The 26,883-nt window shown below is 39.4% G+C and overlaps 3 protein-coding genes across 17 annotated transcripts in view; all 3 read right to left on the bottom strand.

Moving 5' to 3' along the window:
- The window catches only part of huwe1 (HECT, UBA and WWE domain containing E3 ubiquitin protein ligase 1), a 48,815-nt gene extending 39,358 nt beyond the window's left edge, over positions 1–9,457 (bottom strand). For 7 of the 8 annotated variants that reach the window (XM_078254962.1, XM_078254959.1, XM_078254964.1 and 4 more), the window contains exons 1-5: positions 9,391–9,457; positions 7,746–7,811; positions 3,566–3,615; positions 3,298–3,367; positions 2,442–2,540 (exon numbers count right to left, since the gene is read on the bottom strand). In XM_078254962.1, the coding sequence (XP_078111088.1) occupies positions 2,442–2,540; positions 3,298–3,342 (144 nt within the window). In that variant the 5' untranslated portion in view covers positions 3,343–3,367; positions 3,566–3,615; positions 7,746–7,811; positions 9,391–9,457. Of the gene's footprint in view, positions 1–2,441; positions 2,541–3,297; positions 3,368–3,565; positions 3,616–5,062; positions 5,307–7,745; positions 7,812–9,390 lie in introns of those variants that run through there. The other variant, XM_078254960.1, reaches the window with a different exon arrangement.
- Positions 9,458–11,205: 1,748 nt separating this feature from the next.
- Positions 11,206–21,121, bottom strand: phf8 (PHD finger protein 8). Its single transcript, XM_078254957.1, has 22 exons — positions 20,826–21,121; positions 19,861–20,149; positions 19,575–19,660; positions 19,343–19,469; positions 18,982–19,142; positions 18,710–18,851; positions 18,159–18,345; positions 17,884–18,046; positions 17,682–17,769; positions 17,142–17,248; positions 16,937–17,028; positions 15,204–15,293; positions 14,791–15,072; positions 14,615–14,697; positions 14,354–14,523; positions 14,037–14,122; positions 13,485–13,606; positions 12,789–13,120; positions 12,587–12,682; positions 12,394–12,503; positions 11,935–12,295; positions 11,206–11,845 (listed from the first exon to the last, which is right to left on the bottom strand). The coding sequence occupies exons 2-22, from the start codon at positions 19,956–19,958 to the stop codon at positions 11,757–11,759; spliced, it is 3,072 nt and encodes a 1,023-aa protein (XP_078111083.1). The 5' UTR covers positions 19,959–20,149; positions 20,826–21,121; the 3' UTR covers positions 11,206–11,756.
- A 3,041-nt stretch (positions 21,122–24,162) lies between these two features.
- The window catches only part of wnk3 (WNK lysine deficient protein kinase 3), a 40,325-nt gene continuing 37,604 nt past the window's right edge, over positions 24,163–26,883 (bottom strand). For all 8 annotated transcript variants that reach the window (XM_078254944.1, XM_078254950.1, XM_078254948.1 and 5 more), the window contains one exon: positions 24,163–26,592. In XM_078254944.1, the coding sequence (XP_078111070.1) occupies positions 26,038–26,592 (555 nt within the window). In that variant the 3' untranslated portion in view covers positions 24,163–26,037. The remainder of the gene's footprint in view (positions 26,593–26,883) is intronic.

Below are 26,883 nucleotides of genomic sequence, written 5' to 3'. Positions count from 1 at the left end.
ACTCAGTACTATACAGTGGGTAATACAGCACCGTAAAGAAAAGATCTTTACGACAGCAGGTGTGTTAAAAACACTGCCGCTTTTATCCAAAGTGGCTGCTTAAATCAACACAAACTGAAAGTTACATATAGCCACTTTAACATTATGTATAGGTTCGCTGTAACAAGTGCTAACGTTAGCCAATGTCAGCTATCATTGCCAACGTTAGGCTCAACGTGAAAAACAGAAGAGAGAAACAGACTCACCTTGAACTAGGGAGATCCAGGTGCACTAGTGAAAGCAGTTGCCGTAGAAACATGGCAAAGCCAGAGGCTTACTGTGGTCGAGCAGTCGTGCATGGAAAGGAGACAGCCGTGCGGCTAGTTACAGACGGGTCCGAATGCGTTTGTGACATATTCTCACAAACACGTTCGTAAGGGAGTCTCAAAAACACAGAAAGTGAAGGACAAGAAGGCGCTGAGCAAATCAATGCGCTGTGCGTAGCTCTACAATGAAATGGGATTGTACCCATTTTACAGGTTAAAAAATAGAAAATCAATGTGTTGGTCAAGTTAATATTGTGGCGGGCCGCCACAATGTTAATCAATGTATGGGAAACACTGGACACATTTTCAAGTTTCTAAAAAAAAATACTATCATTTACCCACATAAAATGATAAAAAAAAAAACTCTGAAAAAAAGGGCCTGGAAACTCTCTCCCTCATTGGAGAAAATGTTGGATTGTGCTAGGATGAGACTCGTTCAGGGCCCAAACAGCTCACGGTCTACAACAATAGTTTCTGTGTCCTGACTGAACCTGCCGCCAATTAGACCCATGCTGTGTCTTGAATCGCTCACACCTGTACTAACACTTGCTATTTTGAGTACATAGTGCGTTCACACTGACAAAGTATAGCCAAATGCAGTGCGCTACGAGTACCCGGATGCTGCACTCAAAACAATACAATTTACCACTAAAAAAGAAAAAGAGTAATTTCCAGTCAGTGCACAATTTGAGACAAAACTACCCTGTCAAAACTTACACTACACAAGTGAGGACATAATGTACACAGTGTACTACATGTAAGTGTCAAGGAAGTATCCAAATTGAGACACACCTCTAGACTCAGATGAGGAATCTTTTTGAACTAAAATTCATAGGCATAAACCAAAGAAAAACAAATTTTTGACTGGATGGGCCGCAGTTTAAGATTGACTGACGGTTAACATTGATGAGCCAGATTAATTCACTATTTCAAACAAATTTCTTTGCTTGACTACAGAAAGACAAAAACGAACAAATAAAATGTGACTTCAGCCATACCGGGCAGGAGTGTACTGAACGGAGGTGTAATGGGCTGACAGACATTTTTTGGGCTTTTCCACCTTTAGTTTTTGACAGGACAGCTAGGTGAGAAAGGGGAGAGAGAGGGGGAAGACATGCAAGAAATTGTCACAGGTCGGATTCGAATCCTGGGCCTCTGTGTCGAGGCATAAACCTCTCAGTATATGTGCGCCTGCTCTACCACTGAGCCAACCCGGCCACGGAAAGCCTTTTTCTTATTACTTCTAACTTTCTCCGTTATCAGTAATTTGAAATGCCAATATAGCAAATTATACAGCAGAGCTGTTGTCATTAACCTATATATACATTTATATATTGTGTCAGAGGATGTCACAACCTTAAAATAATGTGTGGCACAGCAGCATGAGAATTACTACCGTTAACAGTAGTACTGTTGTTCTCCCTGTTGAGGTCAGGAAAAAGGTACCGTATACACCTGGTCAGCACTGAGGCTCAGGAGGAGCTTCTACCCTTAGGCCACGAGCCCTTGCGACCATTAAATGACATTTTAATTAGCCGGGCTGCATGCTGGCTGCATGTGTTTGTCAACTGAAAAGATGACAAAGAAGAACAGATTTGGTTTTGTTTCCTTTGTTCAGGTGTATTTCTTTGAGGGATGAGGCCTCTATGAAAACAATCCGCTAATGTGGACGTTTTTATGAAAGCAGCATAATTTTTTTGGACTATGTAGTGTAGACATAGTCTAAGACGTGTCCCAGTGCCTGTCAAATTCATGGAATACACCTCTTTATGTCCATGATATTCCACACAATCATTGACCAGCGGGTTTCCAAAGAAAAGATTGACGGATGTCACCTTGCACGGCAGCTAGATTCTCGCAATATCACCAAAAATCAAATCGCAAGACCACAGATTACACGAGAATTCCATCTTGCCAGGCTTCAAGGAATACGTTTGTGTCCGGACAGTAGTGAACTAAACCAATCAGTGTCTGGTGAGGAGCTACTGGCACCTACGGCCGTGGTTTAGGCGCGTGTATGACAGCCCTTTCCCAAACAGTTTCCAATGATGGCTTCTCAGATGGTTCGGTGTAACAAACCATCTGGCGTGTCAGGTTATGACGGAGGTGCCTCTCCCTCTTTTGTTTGGGACTTACCTTGCCAATATTCCAGGTCTTGATGTGCTGCAGTTCAACCAGCAGTTGCTCATCACTGCACGCCTTGAGTTTCTCTATAAGTATCCTACAGTCAGCAGGCTGTTGGTTAAAAAGGAGCACCCAAAATGGTTAGTCAAAGTGAGGAAACAGACCACCTATGCGTCTTTTCTACTAACATAGTATAGCACCGTATAACACACTTTAGTGATGCTGTGATATGCCGAGAAGTTAAAATTTACATTTCTTCTGTGAACTCACAGTAGTGGGAAACCGCATTGACCTGCAATATCGGTATTTTTGTCCAACTTATTAGCAAAGCCAAACTATGACCATCTTCGCCCTAAACTGAGATGTGGCACTGCACTAAAATTATTGGCTTCAACGTAGTCGACCATCAAACAAGCAGTTCTGATAAAGCATATTGGCAGCTTAACAGATAAAAGCCTATCAATTTTGGGATCTGCTCTCCTTTAACATAATCTCAGAGGTGTGTGTAAGAGCTGTGTGACTGCTATGACAAGCTAAAATGTCCTGCTGCTGCTTAAATGCTCACCACCGCTATGACTTTTATTGTGAAAAACCTATAGAAAGTACAGCCTTATTGTCACCAGGGTTAGCAACTGACTGCCTACTCCTTGTTTTCAGTGCTCTTTTGGTCAGCGCATCATTTTGCAAGTAAAGGAATAGCAAAAGAAGCAGCCACACTTAACTGGTTAGATAACGTAGGTGCAGGTGACAGGCATCTACTGCTGTTTGTGCAAATATAAAACCTCCAGCAATGCTTTTTACTACTGTATGGAAATTAGGCACTAATGAGGCTAGGAATGGTCACACAGCAAGTATTAAGCATACTCACAGCTTCCGTAGGAGTTTTCTTTAACTTGCTTCTGTCGACCTTCATTGTCGATAATCTCTATTTGTTGCTCCTGTTGATAAATTTCCATGTACATCAGAAAACATGTGATGCTGAATTTCAATGTGTTATGATATAGAACTAGTTAGAATTATAATTTGTAAATAAGCCAAACATTGCACTTTAAACATCTAAATACTCTAAAACCAATGACACATTCAGATACAGAATGAATAACTCCAGACGTGTACACAACTTAAAATGTACTTACAGAAAATAGTTTGGCAATACCCACTTAACAGCATGTTCCAGTCACGTCACCTGCAAAACGATGGTAAAGAATTCAAACTATAATATAGAAAAGCAATGCACACTGAGGGCTGTCGTGAGGTGCTGATCACTGGTAGCAGACTTGAAAATTAGATTAGATCTTTTTTTTAATGTGGAAAGAAACTACCAGTAGAAAACTTTAAAATGTAACTAACTTTTTTTAGTGATGCCTTTTTTGCCCTAATTTATTCAGTAAAAGAATGTTAGAAAGTCTTTCCTTTTTGTTTTAAATTCAACAAGCAATTTGTTGTATTTTTTAGCATAATACTGAAAGTAGTAGAAATGCAGAACTGAGTACACTTTAATATTTGTTAATTTATCGCAAGTAATATCATCATAGCGATATTCAACATTATCGCAAATGTTCCTCATATCGTGCAGCCCTACTCTGTAAGTAAAGCTGTGAATTAACAGGATGCCTAACAGTGTATTCTGAATATATATATATATATATAGAAATACTATGGTATATTTACTGTAAGTAAAAACAAAATACAATCAGTTATCAATCTTAAATTCTGACTTTAAAAATATATTGCAGCTCACAGGCACTGGTCAAAATGTTGACAACGATACTAAATTTGTTTGTTATCAATCAAGGTCTGGTCATCACAAAGCAGACTGAGGCACAGCATTAGCTAGTTGCTAACTAGCAACATACTATTAACATACAACACAACGTCAGGCTGGGCCCTAGTTAATGGCCTAAAACATTTGTCTAACATTTCTTGTACTTCGGATTCAAAGGATATCTTAATAAAAGGAGATCGCTGCCTCTCTCTATGCTTGCCCATCATCAACTCAAGTCACTTGACGCTGACAGGTTTAGCTAAGTTTTAGCTAGCTACCTAGCTAACGCCACCCTTGCAAACAGCACTGTTATTTACCTAGCTATGGTTAATAAGTCGCTACACACATGTTGGACTGCAGCTACTAGTCACAAACAATATTGGTTTGTTTGGTGGCTGGCTAGCAACACGTCTGACGAAACAAAGAAAATGATCGGTAACGTTTCTACGGAGTTGATGTTAGCCCCTGACCAGCTAAGTGTAGCTAACCTACCGGTAACGTTAGCAAACGATCCTCTTTTGAAACATTACAAAGCATTTGAATACCACCAGACCATATAAAAGTCAGCCAAGTCACAAACAAGAAATGTGTGTAATCAACGGAAACGTATAACATGTAGCTAACCAAAAATCAAGCAGTTTTAGCCATTTGTGCCAGAGTTGTCAATCAGATCTCACAAATCCACCACGCTGTCCTGATCTGACTCTCGACTACTTTAGGTCGGGGCTGCGCAGGCCGCAAAAGAAGCCCTCACTCACCACTCCAAGTAATAACGGAACTGTAAACACCACTCGGTGACCAGCGACACATAGATGGGTGTGTGTCAAGTACGTGGAACCAGGTATCGTTACTTTGTTAAGGCTCTTACCCTGGTTCCTCGGCTGGACAGTCGTAGCACGCGCTAGCTAGCAAGATAGCTTCCGTTGGTTGAATAGCAAGCAGAAACGCATAATAACTCGCTGAATCATTGTCGGACGGGTCTAACGTGACACTGCGAGTTTTGTTTTCAGTTTTCGTTCAGGAATATTGACTACCGGCTGGATAAATAATGATGTTCATCCATCCGTTGTATTATTTTTTAGCGTATCCGCGCATGTTTTCATAGCACATAGGTACTAGCTAGCTGTTGGCACAGTCATCATGACTGGGTAGTGTGCAAAAAATGAATAACGTTACGGCTGGGAATGAGTAGCCTCTGTTTATCGATGCAGTGCGTGTTAACATAGGGCAGTTGGCCCTCTGTGGAATGCGTCACCTTAATATTTTATACGGTCAAGACCAACACAGGTCGCTAACTGATAACATCCACAGCAAACGACCAAAAACACTAAAACAATTATTAATTTGACTAACGTTACATAGCTAATTCTTAATGATTTTCATCTAAATCGCTCAGGTCCACAACTTCAACACAACTCAACCTCACCATGGAGAATTCCATTTTTATCTGCATCACAAGTAATAAACATGCAACTTGTGAACAGTAAACCATAATTAACACAATGCACCAACAGAGCTGCAGTATTTGATACATGCATACAAAGTAAACCCGCACATTTTTAGGACAAATTTACTAAAACTGGAGCACATTTGGTTATGAGTAAACCAGCTAACAAAGCATAGAGGAACTCAGCATCCTACTTTTTTGCTGAAGATAAAAGTTCAGCCTCATTCTCCTTCAGCCAGCCTGATAAATCTACATAAAACTCAACCGCAATATTGGAATCTGCCTGTTTTGGGGGGTTAACATGTTGACATTTCAAAAAGGACCAGTTTTATTTACATTACAATATGATGGTGGAAAAGGATAAAAAGTAACCTATTAGTTACCTATTATTAGTGCTGTAAATTACATTAAATCTCATTATTACTGCTGTAAATTCCATCAAATCTCAGACACAATTTCCCTAACAGTGCCTTAACGTGATTAACTGAAGCCACTAAAAAACTCTATTCATACTTTGGGGTGTTGAATGTTAAAGTAACTAACACTAACCCTAAAGTAAAGCAAGCTCCTCTTTCAATTATAATATCGGAAGGCATATGGTAATCGTGTCAAATAGGTAATCTTTATCCAAGACACACCCATCAATGAAACTCAGTAGCACTAAAACAAATTTACGTTTTCTCGGTCAACACAAACGGTATGGAGTTGGATCGGTCCCATAACATCATAATTAATTTTAAAAATGTTTCCAATTTTCTTTTAGCAGATCTTCTCTTAACTGAAACACAAACACTTCTTTTGACAATACTTCATTTCCCCCCCTATTATGTTCACTTGTATACAAATTCAAAAGCATACATTACAACAGGTGGGAACCCACCTAATGAAACTCTTCACAACATCTCTGGATTATTATGAGAAATGATTGCCTTGTTCTTAAGAGACAATGCTGCAATATCAGCTGATATTGGCTAATTTAAAATTACTTGATTTCCACTCAAGTTAATTTAAAATATAATTTCTCACTTTTGCTTTATGTAGTCACAATTATTTAATATCATAAACAAATGTGTGTACTGTTATTTCTTCGTTACTCTCAGAAATCAACTAAAACATTCACAAATCTCATATTGGTCAGCCTCTAATGGCCCTGACACACCAACCCGATAATCGGCCAGACGACAGTCTGGCGAGGTCAGTGACTCGAGTCTGTTTGGTGTGTTCTGTGCCGTCGTCCGTTGGAGGGGCCGTCGGCCTTGAATCGGAAGGCGGGCAGTCGGACTCAATGGCCAATCTGAGTGATGGAGCGCTAACCCGGAAATGACGAGTGGGATGAGCCTGACTAACGGCTCTCAAAATCTGACGAAAATCTTTTAAACTGACCTTTGTCGATCTGAAATGAAGACAGATTCAGCAACTGCATGGCCTATTTCTCGCTTAAAATGTTTTCAGAAAAACGTTTCGTTTAACTATCTTCTGTAAAATATGAGATCGTATTCTGAACGAAGCCGCCATTATGCCCAGTTGTAAAATCCGGGAGCAGCCAGTTTTTTATACACACACACACACACACACACACACGAATCCAACATTATTTGTAAAGAAAAATCTTTTTTTAATTCTTCAAAAACATTGATGATTGATAGGCTTACTGGCCTAGAGGTAAGGACGCCATCCACAGATACAGGTAAATTTAAGGATTAACTGTTCCACATTTTAAGAAAACATTATGTATAAATATATGCATATGTCTACAATTATTATTTCATTATCTTAGTATTGTATACACCATAAAAAGTTATGTCTAAAGTCTCTAGGCCGCCTTACATGTTATTGTAGGTCCAGTTTAAAACGCAACTCAATTTATAGAATACATATATAAGGGGGTCCCTGCTCCATCTCTTTTTCAGCTCAGGGGTCCTTGTCTTAAAAAACGTTGAAGACCCCTGGTTTAGATATTAACCCTAAGTGGTGGTTATTGTATTTTGTAGGGGGTATAGACTTGAAAGGAAATATTGATGGCAAGTCACTGTAACCCTGATGTATCCATGTGTTTCACCAGAACAGTTGTAGTCAATAAAGTACATAAGTTAGCAGTACATACCAGAAACTGCTTTGGTTCAATAGCTCCACCATTCTCATCCTTGGCTTGTTTTGCAGTTTCTTATAACTATTTAAAAACACACAAACAATCAAATCAGTTATGAAAGTAAATTCAGGCAGCTTAATCATTGGCAAAACACTTTTACTGACAAATGTGCAGTGTACGTAACAAAGCTGGTGAAAAGGATAAGTATGTATGGCAACTTCCAACCCAACTATATTAAGAAATACTGTGATAATGCTGATTGATGTGTTATTATGTGGGAAGCAGAGTTCTAGTCAAACAAAGTTGTACCCCCAAAGTTGGGGTATATACTCATATTTTCAGACAAAACATTTACAGGTCCACTCTGCAGCTGCCTGGGCTTTAAAGTAAGCCTTTGTTTCCATAAGATAAAATGTAGTGTGTCATCAAAGGAGTGGTATGAATTAATAAACTCAGCCATTGTTTACAGAATAAATCAATACATTATGTAGCATTCTTAACAACAAGTCCACTTCTTTTGTTGTCATGTCATCGCAATGGTCAGTGATTGAGAGAATGACTAGGACCAAAGGGGATGCTGACAGATTCACTTAAGTTTACATTAAAATAGTTTTGGCTGCGTTACTGAGAGGCATCACTAACGTTAGCTACTTGATTTCAAAGACGTGTAAATGTGATGTGCGTCAGTGGTAGTAGCTAAGCCTATTTGACAGTGTGATGCTTCCCCTATCAATTAGCTAATTTACGACACCTCCCTGAATATTTAACGTTACATCCACAAACAACAACGCTGCATTAACGTTAATATTAGCTACTGACGTATACTGGTCAGATCGTCTGCATCAGAAAAATAGTTATGGCTGTGGATAGTAACGTTACCTTAGTTTGAATACCATTAACGTTAGTAACGTTAAACTGCCTAAAAGTCGTTAATTACTTACAAGTTAGCTGACGTTAGGTTAGTTGTAACCGTGTAAAGCAGCTCATGCTGTTTGCCAATATTATTGAGGTAGCTAACTGTTAACGTTAGCTACCCAATGTTACGCAGTTATGTTTAAGTCAATGGAGGCGCTGTCGTTAGCAAAGTTAAAAGCTAACGTTAGTTAGGTGACGTTAGCTAGCTAGGTTCACTAACGTTAGCAGTTTAGGCTAACGTTAGTTACTTCGGCTCAATTCAGCTTTGGCGGCTAACGTTAGCAGATTACGAAAAGTCAAATCTGCAACCTGTCACACATTTTAACTCTCACCGGTTATTGTTATCATTCCCGAGGAAATGGAGTAGCTAGCTAGCTAGTCATTGAACGAGGATACCTAGCTACTTGACTTGTAGCTAGTTGTACAGAGGTACACATACCCACACACAGTGAACATGAGTGTGTATGTGGTGTTTGTGGGTTTCGCGCGAGCTAACTAACGTTAGCTAGCTAACTGAGAGCTTCGCACAATGCTCTATCGGTGGGATCATGGGCTACATTAAAAATGGCGGTTTACATAGCAGAGTAGGGGATCCGTACTTTACCCTTAAAAAGACACTTGTTATGTGGTCTCGGGTCGCAGTGACGGGTGTGAATCATCGATTGTAGTTGTTAAGGAAGAGAAATATATGTCACCAGTTAGCTAAAACCCATGTCAATAATATGGAATAAGTATTTCTGCTTACCTCGAATGCGTGTTACATTTGCTTCTCCATCTTGCACTAGCGAGTGGTAGGGCAGTTTGGATCTCGCGAGAATACCTGCTGCTGCGTTTACCGAGGGCACTCCCTTGTAACTGTTGTACAATAACGGTGCTAGTGCGTCTTCTTCTGGAAGAGGGCATACAGCCTGATTTTTTTCTTATTTCCAGCCTCAACCATACTGATTTGATGTGCACACGAAGCACACAGCAGAGCTCTCCAGGGTTATGAAAAATATATTTTAATTCAGTTTAATATGAAAATGTATTCAAACTCCCCGTGGGAATAACGAATGGACAATTTTATAACAAATGCATTTAACCCCTATTTGGTCGGGGAACATTGCATTTTAAATTGAGCAATGGAAATGTTTAGATGAGAAAATAATTGTACAATAATTTGTACAACAAAAAAACACTGGGGGAAACTGTAGTCACCACTAACCATTCAAAAGTATTTTAAAGGCTTCATTTTTTAGACTTATGAACATTCAATTGTACTGTTATTTGAAGAAAAAAAAAAGTGTTGCATTTATTACAACACAATATTACTTCTGTGATGACAACTTTCCAATATATTCCAAAAATGTTCTAAATCCCACTTAGTGATTGCAATGAAAATGGAGTTCTCTGGTAGACTGACGCATAGTAAACATAAAAACATTCATTTGGCGCACAAATCACACTTTGGGTGATTTGGTGGTCCTAAAATAAATTCAATGAAAAAATAAGATTTGCCCAAGGTATATTTTATCTGTTTCAGGTAGTTTTTAAACATGTTTAAAACACACAGTACACACCAAAACAAGAGTGAATATCAACAATAATTAATATAAAACGAAATGGATGAAATTAAATGAGGGCATTTTTTTCAAGAACATTTCCACTATTACACTGACAACATGACAAACTAAGCATGACAATTACTGCGTACAAATATAAAAAAATGAACTATTTCAGATATTTTCCAAATACAGCAATGTATCATGTACAAGTTATGTTAAGAAAGATTTCAAAGTGTTTTACCTATAAAAAGAACTTAAATTACAACATATATTTACATATCAATTCATGTCCTGCACCTTTAACACAGTTAAATCTACACTTCTGCCAACATTTGATAACTAGTACATTCTGTGAAAAGAAAACACATGTCCAGATCTGACCCAAGAATGCTGCCAAAAGTTGGGGGACAAATTATGGCAACTTGCAGGAAACTAGTCTCTTCATCTCATTTTTCTGCTCTTCTAATGTACCTATATAAATTACAAATATTACAAATATTTACAATGACAACAAACTGTAAAAAAAAAAAAATCTAACATGGATAAACATTTTGTGCAGGTATTAAGTGGTTGAAAATAATTAAATAAGGGACCAAGAAGATGAGGTGGTAAAAACATACCATGTTAAAACAGGCTAAGAGATGGCAAAGTGCTGCCTTGTTTAACAACAATGATCAGAATAAATAGAACTGTAAATAGAACTGTCTGATGTTACTCTTGGCATCAGTTAAGTAATGTGTACTTCATGTGTAGAGCTACAGTATAAAACATATACTATACAACTAATTATTGGATTTATCCTTTAATTGTTTCCACCTGTCCCTTGTTTTTCCTACAGGTTTATTTTAATTGTTAGTCCTCTGCTCCTAGACATAATAGGAGGAAAATGAGTTATACAAACACATTCCAAATTCCTCAAGAAGAATTTATATGTGGCATTCTGTTTTTTTTGTAAAACTGTTTATTGTGTGTAAAGATGGGTATCCTGGAATCATCATACATACACAAGAGTGTGTTTATGTGTGTGTGTGTGTGTGTGTGTGTGTGTGTGTGTGTGTGGGCTATAAAGCCATTACATTTTACCTGACTAAAACATGTGTTGTTTTTCTTTCCCTTTTTAAAATGTAGAATGTCTTTGTATAAAGAGCCACTAAAATAGCCTAACTAAAAGGGGTCAATTTATTACGCTAGTTAATCTAGTTCGTTAAATCAATGTCCACCAGTCATTTTAAAATGTGTTTGACAATTTCCTTTTGCCGATGTACAATGGTATGTGACCATTAGGAGTTACTTACCATTTGTTTCAAGTCACACATGTGCCTCTTAAAATAACTTTATGCAGATATGGATAAATGGAGTGCCAAAACAGGCTGCTGATTTGCTGGGCAGAGTAATTGGTGTAGGACAAGATATAGTGAGGTTCAACAACAGGTGAAAACAGTAAACAAATGTATCTAGAGTACAAAATATAGATCACTATCTCTATTTCCTTCAGACCTACTTTCACAAAAGCCTTTTTCTTCAGTCATTCTAACTTAAAAGTCTTCAGCCACATTTCCAACATCTCTTACAAGAGAAGTTTGCCGTTACGGTGAATTTTCAGAATTTTTCCAAGTCTCTGTTTTGCAGTTGCAAGTCCTTTCTTTGGACGTTTCCCTAAATTAAAGTGAGAGGAGAAAATACATGAGGAAATATGCCATCACAGATATGAAATTATGCTGTCAATGCCTTACGTTTATGCTTACCTTGACCAACTCCTGTTGTGCCTTGGCTGGCCAAACCTGCAGGCGATGCACCAGAGTGAGAGCTGCTGTTCTGCGGAGAAAGTGAAGGTCGGCGTGAAGTGAGGAATACACCAGGGGCCATGGCTCCGCTGCCTCGAGGGCCTCCAGGGCCAAAAGGTCCTGGCCCTGCTGTGTATTCATGGTCCAACAGACTAGCAGAGTAGTAATCCATCCTCCTGTCTGGGCTCAAGTCTGCTGCAGACTCTGGAGCAGGTGGTGGTGAGGGTGGGGCTGGCTCAGTCTGAACAGGGGGAGGAGGGGCTACCGGAGCAGGAGGACGCTGCTTTTTGGTGTACTTCCTTTTGGCAGGCTTTTGCTGCTCCTGGTTTATTACCAAAATAAGAAACAAGGAATTTTCTTTTATTGAAAGATGCCAACACTCCACATTCACAAGACAAATAACTTTATTTCCACACTCACTTGTTGTGCCAGCTTGGCAGCAGCTGCTGCAAGACCAGTTTCTACAGATGCTACTCTAGCCCCTTCCCTGGCTGGTCGATCCTGTTTGGGAAGGGTGGGCATCACCCTGGCTAAAAATAAAAGTGAAATATTCAACCATCCGAGAGCTAAAAAGCATTCTGATCTTTCTTCCCGCTTTGTTTAAGCCAGGTACCTTTCGGACTCCAAGGTGTGTCATCCCAGTTTTTCTTCCGCTTCATCTTAGCCTTATTAGCATGGTCCTCCTCATCAGACTCCAAGGACGGGTAAACTTAAACAAACATTTGATGAACATAATTAAACATTGCCTTGATCAATAAAACTTGTAGTGCTTTGACCAGCATCAGCAGGTGTACGTCACTGAGTGTATTGCTCACCATAGTCGGAATCTTTAAAACAGGTTCCCAGCGTCTCTTGCTCATCTGGACTGTCCTCGTCACTAAGGTGACGAGCTGGCCGTTTAATTGGCCGTTTCCCAGGCCGTTGGATGACAGGTTTCTTCTCAGGACTTCTTGTCTTTTTGACCCCTCCAGTCACCCATACAGCCTTGCCCCCCTTTTCCTTGACCACCCCTAATCCCTCTGCCAGGCCTCCAGAAATGGATAGGGGAGATGAAGAGGAGGAAGATGAGGATGAGGAAGGGGGGTTGGCCATTGACAGCATTCCCTGTATGGCATCACGAGTACTGGGAGAGGCTGGTGCTTCCTCACTGAAAAAAGGACAGAGTTAATTAATCACTCATCATCTCAAAAATAACCTCCTAAACATAGCGTAGTGTCAGAGACATCGCAAATATTGGACTATGCACGTTTCAAAGGTTATTGGATTCTTTCAACAACACAGTGAGACATTTATTCCCACTTGTGTTCTAAACTACTGCTAGAGTCACTGGTATCCAAAGCTCCAGAAGTGTGCTTCAAATACATAACTTCAAACATCATGATACTCAAGTTAAACGGATCTATGTAAATAAATGTATTCTAAAATCCAAATACCATCCCAGACTCTTCCTCAATTTGACTGTTAAATAAATAAAATAATCAAAGAATAACTTGTGATCAAGGAGATCTAACCTGAGTGTTGCAGAGTCCAAGCCTGCCACTTGTTTGCTGGCCTTTAATAAGTCCAGAATGCCCCCCGCTCCACCCTTCACCCCGTGGGCGGCTAGTGCCTCTTCATCTGTGGTGTAATCCTCCTGAAGCCACATGCACAAACATGCTATTGTTACTATTTAAATTTGACACAATAAAAAACCTAATGTTGTGTACCAGTTTCGATGGGTAAGCAGTTCACAAAATAACAATTACTGTTTGATTGGCTTGCCGTTTCAAAATACATAATTTAAACTGGCAATCTCATCAATGATGGGTTGTTCATGTTGTGCAACAAGCCTGTAGATTGTGATATGCTGTGAACCAGCCTCAAACTGAAAACAGTATTTATCACTGTAGGGAAATTAGCATGATAAAGCAGTGATCATGGAAATTTTACAGCTGTATCCTGCAATGGCATGTGTAAAGTAAATGATTCCTTACATCTTTGAGACTGACTCATTTTGTGACTGATACTGGCTACTACAGCTTAAGGATTGCTACAGAAAATCTGTGTTTCCATAATTATCTTACCTCAATGTCAAAATCTACTTCTCCTGGCTCCCTAATGCGATTGGGGTCAGAGCAGGGTTTGGCTCTGGGCAGCTTCCTAGGAAGACCTGAAGGCACATTTTAACACAGTTAGGTTACAGTAGCAAGGTGGCTTTTAAACCATACTACTAAACTATATAAGGTTCTACATTTAGCCAACAGTCCAAGCCGTTAAATAGCTATACTGATCTCTCATAGACTTCACTGGTGGGTAAAGATTAAAGAAATGTATGTCCTTATAAGAGCTAGAACATTATGCTAAGCATTCACAATACGCTTGTTTAAAGTCAAATTCTCACCGCTTAGTTTCTTTTTCTTGCTTGATCCTGCAGGCTTGCGTCGTGGAGGAGGGGTCTCGTCAATCTGCAGCTCATCCTCGGACTCCAAGTCAGACAGACTGGATCCCTCCATGGCAAGATGTTTGTACTTTCCTACCCTTCCTGCACCATTACTGCTGCTGTCCTTCTTACTAAAACCAGAAGATCAGCAGGTATGAACCAAAACCTTTGGTAGGACAATAAGATCACACAAGTAATAGGAACACTGGCTGCAAAGCTTACCTTTGGATTTTTCCATTGGTCAGCACAAGTTTCAGTTTGCTTTTATTTAGCTTCCCTTCAAATTCCTCTAAAGGCAACTCCAACTGGAAAGAAAATTTGAAGATAAAACATTCAGACACAAAGAAATGCTGGATAAGCATTTCCATGGCCCTCACGAATGTCTACAAACACCGTACCTTGTTCTTGTTTTTCGACTTGCCAGGTTGAAATTTTTTGAGTGTATGTTTGGTGTGGATCTCAATGAGGTCAAGTTCTCCGGCTTCTGCCTTAAGTAGCCCCTTCTGACTTTTCTTCTTGGTCCCAGGGGACACAAGACCCCCCATCACCTCTTTGGGCTTGGGTCCTTTCTTTTTTCCAGGGGGGCGTCCTGAATTCTGGGAGGTGGTCAGAGGAGCTTTAGAGAGTGGCGAACCAGGAAACTGAGGTCCAGTGCGGCCAATGTTTTGCTGGAAGATGTCCTATCAAAAGAGAGTACTGTGTAGTCAGTAAAACAAAACAAAAAGTAATAGTAATATTTCTATATACACATTTAAAAATAAATAAAAAAAGCTAAATACATGCACACATTTTCAGTGATTCTACCATTTACCTCAACCAGACGAATCTCCTTGGCCAGGTCCTTCACTAGTGTCTGAGTGTTGATGGTTTCTGGAATCTCCACTTCATGATCTGCTAAAGCCTGAGTGTAGGGAGACAACTGTCAACAACAGCTAGCACAGCTCTGTGAAATGGTAACAAAACCTCCAAAGCTAAAAAAATTAACACTTTATATCTTGATTGTGTAAACTGAAAATTTGCCATTTTACAGGGGGTTATATGCTAGATTATTTTTTGCCCGTGACCAGTAACTTCCTGGAGCCTCTTCTGGTTGCCTGGCAACTGCTCCAAGCCAATCAATAGTCAGACACATAACCACCCGTAAAACCACAGTGTCTCTTTTTATACTCATTAAACAAACAAACAAACAAACAAATGAGTGAGCTTCATAGGTAGTGGTAGGAAATCTTGGTGCTAAGCTAACCTTACTGGCTGCTAGCTGTAGCTTCATATTTAACGGAAAGATATGAGAGTGGTAATGAAATTCTTACTCTACGCCATAAAATGAATAAGCGCATTTCCCAAAATGGCAATATTGTTGCAATTCAATGTTGCCTTTTGAGTAGGGCTGTAACGGTTCACGTATTAGTCCTGAACCATTTCGGTACAGGACGTTCGGATCGGTATGCAACATTGGTTTGATTCGCCCTCTGACCCAAACACGTCAAAAAAGTCGGACCGCTGTGGACTTGTGTCGGTTGCACCGACACGCAAGGATTTCCAGAAAAGAGACGGCATGTGTCTACGACAATGCACGGACCCCGGTACAAGTCGATACAGACATTACATAGTATACACTAACACCATGTAACGCTGATGACCTGCTGATGTGCATTCAACCCGCGCTGGACCCGTTCATAATGAATCAGCCGTCACTCTGAGAGTAGAGAATCCAGCCTGCAGTGTAGTTCAGACACTTCACTGATAAACCATAGATTGGCTTTATGGTCAAAGATAGTTTTTTATAATTAACTTCAGTCTCTGCCAGAGATGCCTGCTTTTAAAAGTAACGTAAAAGTAACGAGTAAAGTAAAAAGTTACTTTCCATAGGGGGGTAACTAAGTAAAGTAACAGATTACTTTTTTAAGAAGTAACAAGTAACGAGCAAACACTACTTATTAAAAGTAACTTCCCCAACACTGCCCAGTTAGCCGAGTTAGTCAAGCTCAATGGACAACAATTTGTTTTAAACTGTATGCCAACATTGTTTAGCTAAAGTCTGGTCTATCTGTGGAAACATTTCATTTACGACGCATCACCCGAATGTGTTGATATGCTGAACGGAACAAAAACAGACTGGAAAGACAAGTCCTTCTCCCCACAGCGTTGGGCAGCCTCCCACTGCAGATTCAGACCCTGCCAAAGTAATAACTAATGCTATATGGCTGCGGATATGAGACTGTACTCAGTCAAAGAGAATACAGAATTAAAGCATATGGTCAAAGTGCTTGAACCCTGATACAATTTCCCTTCATGAGTGCATTTTAGGCAGTCTGTTGTGCCTGCCCTGTATAAACAAGCACAAGCTGCAGCCCAGTGAAAATAAATTATTCCCCCCACACCCACACACACACACACACTTTTATTTGAATTTTATTGTGAATTTTGTGTACCATCTCATCCCTTTTTTTGAGATAAAAAAAATGTGTGCATTTACCCATTTTTCAGGGAAATGAGGAAAGAATGATATACAAAATAGTACAAATAAGATAAGACTTTGCCTACCTCTTTACGGGTCCAGCTGCGGAAGGCATTGTTTAAGGCCTTAGCTCCGTGAACCAGGTACGTGGCAGGATGTCTGCGGTTTTCTCTCAAACCTGTGAGACAGAATAGCACAGGGTTAATAATATCAAAATGACAAACACTAAACACAGGTCACTCAAGTAGTTCACATAACATGAATATTATGAAATATATTGAACTCCTTTACCTCTGAAGGTATCAAGAAGGTGCTTTCCAACATACCAGCACACAGTCTCAAAGTTGGGGAAACTGAACAAGTCTGCTGTGCTTAATCTCTTCTCTATTTCATATGCTCTAAAAATGATAACACAATACAGAAAAGGTCAGACATTATTGGTTATTGCCACAAAATTGCAGATTACCTCTGTAGAGATGTGGCTGGAAATAAATAGCGATAGCCTTAAGGAACTAGAAGTGAGGAACTACAGTAATTCAGGGCTAAATCTTCTATTAGCACATTCATGTTTAAGTTTGTCTGAAGAGTCATTAAGATTGGACAATGTCTGAGAGTCTGCTGTGTCTCCAACGCAGCACGGATCTGCTGAGTGTTTTTTTACCTGGTTCATTTTCTGCTTTTAGTATGTAATGGCATTGAAACAATTAGCAAGTTAAATTAAGTGTCAGTGTTGTTTTTTCTATGTCAATAACATTAAAAAACATTTCAATCAAAAAGGTTTACAATAAGATTACGGGTACTTGGCATGGAAACAGTCCTGAGGAAACTAACCGCAGCTGCATGTCAATGTTTAGACTATGCAAGAAGTTTCCTCCAAAGGCCAGGCAGTCCACTGGTGTCAACACAGCATGAATCCACCCTGGAAGACAAGCAAATGACAAGTGTAAACATTAGTTGTTTGATAATCACAACTCAGCTAAAAAACATAAATAGTCCTATAAGTAACAAAACAAACAGAAGCATTACAACTCACCTGTTGGTATGAACAAGGTGTTTCCTTGTTTGACAGAGCACTTGTAACACATATCAACTTGGTCTCCAAAGAACATCTCATTCTGGTTAGATGAGGAACTCCACCGCTCAAAAAGTGCCAAGTTGGCTGCGGTGGGGGATATTAGGTAGAAGATTTTTTCACCCTGAATAAACAAAGGGACAATCTGTTAGAAATAATACCAATTCATTTAAAAAGAAGAAAGAATTTTTGCAGTCAGTGTAACTGAAAGTTTTCAAACTTTTTTTTCTCCTCACCCTCAGGACATGGTACCATACCGAGGTGCCACCAAAGTCAATGTGGAAGTCTGTGTAGCTGTCTTTCACTCCCATTAGGCAGTATTTCTGCACATTAGGGCGTTCAAACACAGACTCTTCAGGCCAGAGGTTTTCAACCCATGACAGTTTCCTCACAATCTTCGGAGTCTCCACCAAGTTTGATAGCCTATAACAAGTCCAACACGTATCTTTAGTCTTCAAAACATCTAAACTTCATCTAAAAGGTGGAGTCAGCAATTCTGGAGAAACATTGTTGATATTTGAACTCAACACCCCAACAAATACACCCCGCACCAGATTATTATTTTTTTTCAGCATACACACAGAACGGACAGCTAGCAAACCGTGATGAGATATTGGCTAATTTGACTAAAAGTGTATGGGATTAGAATTGCTGACTCGACCTTTAAACCATGAAGTTCGCATTTCTCTCTTTTTTCTTATCAGAGAAAAGTAACATTAAAAACTCAAGTAACAAGACACTGCATCATAATGACGAAGTGAACAGTCGAGAGAATATCTTTGTGTACCTGGTCTCAGAGAACTCCAGGCTGATGACATTGAGCACTCTGTCTCTGTTGGGGCTGTTGTAGTATTCAACAAAGTCTCCCAATCGCATCTTTAGGTCACATTGCCGAGACACATCAATCACATCAATCTGTTTGTCTGAACCTGCAATTAGGACAAAATGAAAAAAAGTTTGAGAAAACCAATTTTAACATCCATAATATGCCTTAGCCTAAACATCTTACCATAAATCAGTGCAAATCTTTGCATTTAAATGTAATACTAACAACTTTACCAATATAGTGCTCTACATCGCTGACACCGAATGATGCTGGAGGAAGGGTCATGCCGAGGCCATCCCGCCTCAGCACCATGACAGGAACACTGAATGAATGCTCTTCCAGAAACTCGACTGTCAGCTGGGCCCCTGACGGCTTTAGCAAGACTTCATCCGCACTGTCATAGAAACACAAACAGACATATGCACAAGTTTTAAAGCACAATAACATCTATACTAGATCAACACTATTACATTATAATGCAATCTATTGCAATAACAATACAATAATAAGTACCTTATGTTTGTCATTTAAACAGAATCATGGTTTTATCTTTAAACTTGTGAATAACAAACTCTGCCTTTGCGGGAGACTTACCCTGGGAAGGTGCGGCTCCGTAGCTCCCTAACAAACTGTGAGCTGCCAGTCTTAACAGGCCGACCTGGATCTCTTGCTCCAGCAGCACCACCATCTGTCTGCTTATTGCCTCCACGGCGTTTGCGCACTGGGACAAGGAGAGACAGAGAAAAAAGATTAACAAGTGCATTATGTAAAAGTAAGATCATAACCAACAATTTAAGCAAGGGATACTTAAGGAATGGTTACTCACTGACAGATGGTCCATGGGTGACCTGGCAGTTGGGGCAGTGATACAGGTCAATCTCAGCTGCTTTGTCCTCCTCTACTCCGACACAGCTACACAGAAAACATTCTTATTAGACAAAGATCGCACAGAAAGGATGGCTGTGGTGGGTCAGATACAGAGTATACCCACAGGAAACTGTGCAACTAAGACAACAGATGAACCACATTATAAATCACACAATATTATATTTGAATCTCATTGCACACAGGCAACAATATGATCAACAGTGTTTATTCTGAAAATGACCCACCTTCCATGGAACCAGTCTTGACAAATGTCACACTCGATCATAAAGCGTGTCACATCATATGGCAGGCGACACAAGCAGTACACTGGAACCGATGCCATATTAAGTGTGTGTGTGTGAATTAGCTTTCACTCCTTATTAATGTTAAGATGTCAAAATCTAACTCACTTGGGAGGGACTATTTAACAAACTAAATGCTTTTATGCAGTAAGGGTAATGTTGCTGTTTTCTGTCACTTCACTTCCAGATTCCTGTTACTGATACACATGCCCACCGGGATTCACTTGGAAACCTGTTAAAACACAACAGAAAGAAGAAGAAAAAAAATTGTAATAGCTTGCAATAAGACACGACAATAACGCAACTCCATTGCAAGCTCATTAGTACGTTATGTGAGTAATGAGAAACACATTAGCTACTCCTGCTGCAACCTGAGATGCAAGTGCAGTCAACCAGCTGGGTAACGTTGACGAAACTAACGTTATGGGTTTCAGTAGCATAACATTAACCTTAAGAGTATTAAACTATTTCATATTCTTCAAATACATTAATGGAGAGGCAACTTTTTCTTATTTCCATTCCCAGATTTTGGATCAGAAACGTTTAGCTTCTGCTAAATAACGTTAGTTGTTAACAGTAACGTTAGCCAACAGGCAGGTCGTAACGTTAACGTTCACTGTTTGTAAACACGCTATGCCCGTGAATGTTGTATTGCTATCAAACAGTAACGTGTTTACCAAGTAAGTTAACGTTAGCCATATTAGCTACCAATGTGGCTAGCTAGCTAGCTAAGCATTTGCGAAGATGTTAACTTTAACTTAACGTTATACAAGTAAACACTTGGTGCAATTCATTTAGCTTTTAAACTTGAATGAAACTCTGCATGCAGCTAACACATTTGATTAATTTGAGCTAAACAAAGAAGCGTCGTTTGATATATTAATTGATATTTAACGCTAGCAACTCACCAAAATGTAGCTGCGGGAGGCCAAGCATTCAAAAGCCGTTGTAATCCCTACGCAAGCTCGGGGTAGCTGCGGCCTTATTATGCAACGTAAATTATAAACAATTTGCTTTACCACATTTTTGTTTATCAACTCCGTAATGCCCAAATATAGAGGCCAGGTCCAGAAGTTTACACGTGACCAGAAAACTAAAATCTGAAGCCACCAAAACGAGCACAATAACTACAAATAACGGCGTATTAAACTACATCAACGCCATTTCAAAGACAGACGGACGTCAGACGGTTGTCTGTCGCTGTCTGCTATTGAAAGAACAATAAAGTTGCAAACAGTCAAATAATGAGTTGCATTCAGGGAAAAAGAAACTATTTTATACAGTCTATGGTAAAAACCTTGGGGAACGTTTGTAGGCAACAAAGTGATAGATACTATAGTTTACAGTAGCCTGAAAACATGTTTTATTTAAAAAAAAAAGAAAAGAAAAAAAAAGAAGCTTTTAATAAACACAAAACGTACAAAGCAATCACAAATCTAGACATTTCTTAAGTAATTATCTTAACTTTTATCGTCATCTCAGGATTTAATTTCTGTCAGTATAAAACTTTTAAGGTGTCAATCAAGACCCTATGGATTGTCCTCCAGTTATGATTGGCAAAATATAGGAGGGCCCAATACAATACTTTGTACATGTGTAGTCTAATTATGCGCACACCCAATAAACCCTCCGCTTTACTTATGTCAATATTTCACATCATGGTTGTAATGTTTTTTTATGTTTGCCAATGTTAAGTTGGAACGATACGACTACACCTTTATTTGATTATTGGAGATTAGACTAAACTAAATCAGTCAGGATTGGTCCTCCTATGTTTTTGCATTTGTAATTATTTAACTATGAATCACAATTTGCCTTAAATACATACCTACTACCATTGTTTTTAGATTTTGAAAGTAATGTAAAGTGGCTCTGCTTGGCATTCACACTGGACTTGTGATGAGTACCCTGCATGCCAAGCTAAATTATGGCATGTAAAAAATCCACACAATGTTATACTTTGATGTTTAACATCATTTATTTTGATTAGTTACAAAACATAAATAAAATCAACAGTTGAATTAGTTACAATTTACAGAGGCTAAATCACCAGCAACATACTTTATTTTTCAAGGTTTCTCTGCCCAAATGTCCTTTTATAATTGGTTCTCAGTCATGCCATTTTGGGACTCCCCAGAGTTTTGTTGCATTATTTTGTAAATTAATTAAATCTGACATGCAGCCCAGCAGGACATCTTATATAAGTATGTTATGCATCTTCCAGGTTGCATGGTTCAAAACTGAAAAAATGATGAAATAATAATGTCAAAAATGACCAAACATTCTCTGAATATAATCAGAGAGGTATATCAAGGCAGGGGAGTCCCATGTAAACACAGATGAAAACCAGTATTTTCTATTTTCAAATAACCTCAGATTTATAATGATGAGAAAACAATTTTACAATTTGTACAACCCCATTTCAAAATACAAAAATAATCTTTATCTTTTAGATAACATTTTGGTACCACTTCAAGGACAAAGCCAGCTCCACATCATGTATCATGATCATTAAGCTGTAGCTTGCAGTCAACATGTTAGTATTAGACATGACAGCACAGTATCTCACCTTCACTAATAATGAACTACATCTCTGTGAAAATGTGGGTTGTCTTGAAAAGTAACAAATACAGAAAACCGTTGTTATATTCTAGATTATGTAGTTGCTGAACAACCATACTCTTTAGCACACACTACTCCTCATTAACCATTCATGTTTTATGTCTTGACTTTTATGTCTGATGGTCAAATGTGTATGGCTAAGAGCACTGATAACCCAATAAAATGTACAGTAATATAGCCGTTGCAGATGTATTACTTTGTGTATCTTTGCATCTACAAATGAAGTGAATAGAAATAGAAGAATGGGACATTTTCACATGAGTAAACCTTTTGCAGTGTACATAAAGCACAATAATGGCCCACAGTTCAGCTTCTGACTGATGCATTCACACTGACAGCCTATGGTCAAAAACTAACTAGTTTACAGTTGAAAAAAGGAATTTGTCTAAAGCCAAACAAAGTTGACAAATAGGCAAGTGAGAATCTGACAACTGTGTTGGACATTAAGTTTACAACCGGTATATGGTCTAACCTCTCACTTGATTTTTTTTTCTCGAGGGAACAAGCCCAAAACATAGGCAGAGTAAACATTTTCAGTTGGGTACAGTGACATTTGAGAGGCTGCTTTGGATGAAAGAAACAGGGATGCAATTTATAATGCAATATACCATGGGACTATTACAAAGCTTTGTCACACAGAAAAAATACACACTCCCACAAAAAATCTAGTCATTTTTAAAAGGCAATATGGGAATAACCCATCTCCCCAGTCTATCGTTACTTGGCAGTTTTGTTTCTTTTTCCATCTTCCCCTCAGCATGACACTGTAATATACTACTGATATGTGGAGCTCAAACTGAAAACAAAACTGTTAAATGTGAAAGCATTTCATACCGAAAGCAAATTTACTCTTGACTGATCAATTTTCTCAGTAGGCTGCAAATAGTATATGTGAGGTTCATGAATATACAGCAAGTGCAAGCACTTCGCACTCTGGCAAGTCAAGATAGTCATAATGTCATGCAGTCTTGGCCTGACTGTACCCAGGTATCAACTGAACATAGATGGCATATTTCAATTTGCCATCATATTATGAATTCATCTGAATTTATATCAAATAATAATTCAGACTGTTTCTATGAAACTACTGCTAAACATAAAATAACACAAATGAAGCACATGCTGTAGCACAACACTGCAATAGTGTGTTTAGTCGCACTGTGGTAATGATGGTAGCCAGGTAACTATCATGCTGTGCTGTATAATAGCGGTTGTTTACATTTTTTTCATTGCCCATTGAAATACCTTGTGCTCTAGGCCTACAGTTTTCAAAGATCTTTTGCCAATCATGAGAAGATCCTCTATGCATCTCGTTTTCATCAATGTGCTTTTACAAAAATATGTTATGCCTTACTGACAAATCCATACAATACATGCTGATCAATTTAGATGACCATTACTAATTGCACTTTTAGAATTGATAGTCCTTTCACTGTATTAAGCATTAACAAATTAAACACATTGTCAAATATTTCGTGAGTTCAGGTCCAACTAAGTAGGTTTGAAAACAAAAACATGAATGTTAATTTGTGTAAAAGGACAAGGGATATGTACTCGGATAATCCATAAACACTCACCCACACTCATAAACGCACACAATCATATATTTAGGAATTAATACATCTCAACACCCAAACATACCATGATTCATAAACCCGAGCTGCTGTGTTCCATATTTCCCTCTGTCTGTACATACAATCTATCATCTCTCACATTCCCTCTCTATCTCATCCAGCAGTACACTGGAATCCATATACTCATTGGAGTCACAACTATCTCATGCATACACAGAACTAACACTCAAAGTGGATCTGCTTTACGTCCTGATCCACTTAGTATTTCCATCTCTTGCAACTTCATATACAGGTGCTGGTCATATAATTAGAATATCATGAAGAAGTTGATTTATTTCAGTAATTCCATTAAAAAAGTGAAACTTGTATAATGTATACATTCATTCCACACATACTGATATATTTCAAGTGTTTATTTCTTTTAATTGTGATGATTATAACTGACAACTAACGAAAACCCCAAATTCAGCATCTCAGAAAATTAGAATATTACTTAAGACCAATACAAAAATAGATTTTTAGAAATGTTGGCCAACTGAAAAGTATGAACATGAAAAGTATGAGCATGTACAGCACTCAATACTTAGTTGGGGCTCCTTTTGCCTGAATTACTGCAGCAATGCGGCGTGGCATGGAGTCGATCAGGCTGTGTCACTGCTCAGGTGTTATGACAGCCCAGGTTGCTCTGATAGTGGCCTTCAGCTCTTCTGCATTGTTGGGTCTGGAGCATCGCATCATCCTCTTCACAATACCTCATAGATTTTCTAAAGGGTTAAGGTCAGGCCAGTTTGCTGGCCAATTAAGAACAGGGATACCATGGTCCTTAAACCAGGTACTGGTAGCTTTGGCACTGTGTGCAGGTGCCAAGTCCTGTTGGAAAATGAAATCTGCATCTCCATAAAGTTGGTCAGCAGCAGAAAGCATGAAGTGCTCTAAAACTTCCTGGTAGACGGCTGCGTTGACCCTGGACCTCAGAAAACACAGTGGACCAACACCAGCAGATGACATGGCACCCCAAACCATCACTGACTGTGGAAACTTTACACTGGACTTGAAGCAACGTGGATTCTGTGTCTCTCCTCTCTTCCTCCAGACTCGGGGACCTTGATTTCCAAAGGAAATACAACATTTACTTTCATCAGAGAACATAACTTTGGACCACTCAGCAGCAGTCCAGTCCTTTTTGTCTTTAGCCCAGGCGAGACGCTTCTGACGCTGTGTCTTGTTCAAGAGTGGCTTGACACAAGGAATGCGACAGCTGAAACCCATGTCTTGCTTACGTCTGTGCCTGGTGGTTCTTGAAGCTCTGACTCCAGCTGCAGTCCACTCTTTGTGAATCTCCCCCACATTTTTGAATGGGTTTTGTTTCACAATCCTCTCCAGGGTGCGGTTATCCCTATTGCTTGTACACTTTTTTCTACCACATCTTTTCCTTCCCTTCGCCTCTCTATTAATGTGCTTGGACACAGAGCTCTGTGAACAGCCAGCCTCTTTAGCAATGACCTTTGGTGTCTTGCCCTCCTTGAACAAGGTGTCAATGGTCGTCTTTTGGACAGCTGTCCAGTCAGCAGTCTTCCCCATGATTGTGTAGCCTACAGAACTAGACTGAGAGACCATTTAAAGGCCTTTGCAGGTGTTATGAGTTAATTAGCTGATTAGAGTGTGGCACCAGGTGTCTTCAATATTGAACCTTGTCACAATATTCTAATTTTCTGAGATACTGAATTTGGGGTTTTCATTAGTTGTCAGTTCTAATCATCAAAAGTAAAAGAAATAAACACTTGAAATATATCAGTCTGTATGGAATGAATGTATACATTATACAAGTTTCACTTTTTGAATGGAATTACTGAAATAAATCAACTTTTTCATGATATTCTAATTATATGACCAGCACCTGTAGACCTCACACTTCACCTTGGTTTCATTTCTGTCCCAGAGGAAGAGTAGAGGTAGGGGGTGTTGGGTGAATTTTGGCACTGGAAGGTAGAGCAACCGTAGAGCAAGAGGAGGAAGAGGTTGAGGAGGTCCCCCCAGTAGCAGCAGTGCTATCTGTGGGTGCAGTGGTGCCATTGCCAGGCAGCATTGACACAGCTGTGGACACTGAATATGTGGGCATTTGGGAAGGCAGTAGTGGTTGGCTTTGAGGTGGTGAGTGGGGCAGCTGGGTGATGGGTTGTGTCTGTGGTTGTGACTGGGACTGTATGGCAGTTTGCATCCGGGCCTGTGGTATATGCTGACAGAGTGGGGACTGCTGATAGGTAATCTGCTGGAGGGGGAGAGACTGATGGAGGTGTAAACTTTGCTGCATTGGTGGCACTTGAGCCATGTGCGTTTGCGGTGGTGGTCCCGGAGAGTGCAGGGTGGACAGGCTTCCTCCACCTGGGTACTGGGAAGGGGCTGCCACAGGCAAGCTAGCAGGGGTCGGGGGTGCCTGGGGGTTCAGTGATGCCACTGGAAACCAACCTGGTGGAGCCACCTGTATGGAATATATTAATGAGTACTAAGGGAATATTACAGCAAAAACAATGCTTTGGTACTGTTGGCTCCTGAAACAAATGTAAGTAAGTAGGAATAGTTCTGCCTTTTCTGCCCAAAACTCTTTTGCTACTTCTCACACTGAATGCTGTCTGGCTTCTTTTAATAATATTTTATGATAGAAACATCTTTTATGAGAAAGAGACAGTGATTTGTTTGATGATAAAAAAACACAACCTTATCCACAGCATTTATAATAAAACAAACAATCCATCCGACCATATATTAAAGG

The sequence above is a fragment of the Sander vitreus genome, chromosome 7 (genome assembly GCF_031162955.1).
Source record: "Sander vitreus isolate 19-12246 chromosome 7, sanVit1, whole genome shotgun sequence".
Lineage (NCBI taxonomy): Eukaryota > Metazoa > Chordata > Actinopteri > Perciformes > Percidae > Sander > Sander vitreus.
Note: the sequence above shows the minus strand (reverse complement) of the source record. Positions and strands in the feature narration are given on the sequence as shown.

Bases quoted from the DNA above. Each gene is read 5' to 3' on its own strand.
- phf8 (XM_078254957.1), bottom strand. From the start codon at position 19,958: ATGGCATCGGTTCCAGTGTACTGCTTGTGTCGCCTGCCATATGATGTG. The intron at 19,661-19,860 runs GTGGGTCATTTT...TTTTCTGTGTAG, and splicing joins CAAGACTGGTTCCATGGAAG to CTGTGTCGGAGTAGAGGAGG. The intron at 19,143-19,342 runs GTAAGTCTCCCG...TTTCTATGACAG, and splicing joins CGGAGCCGCACCTTCCCAGG to TGCGGATGAAGTCTTGCTAA.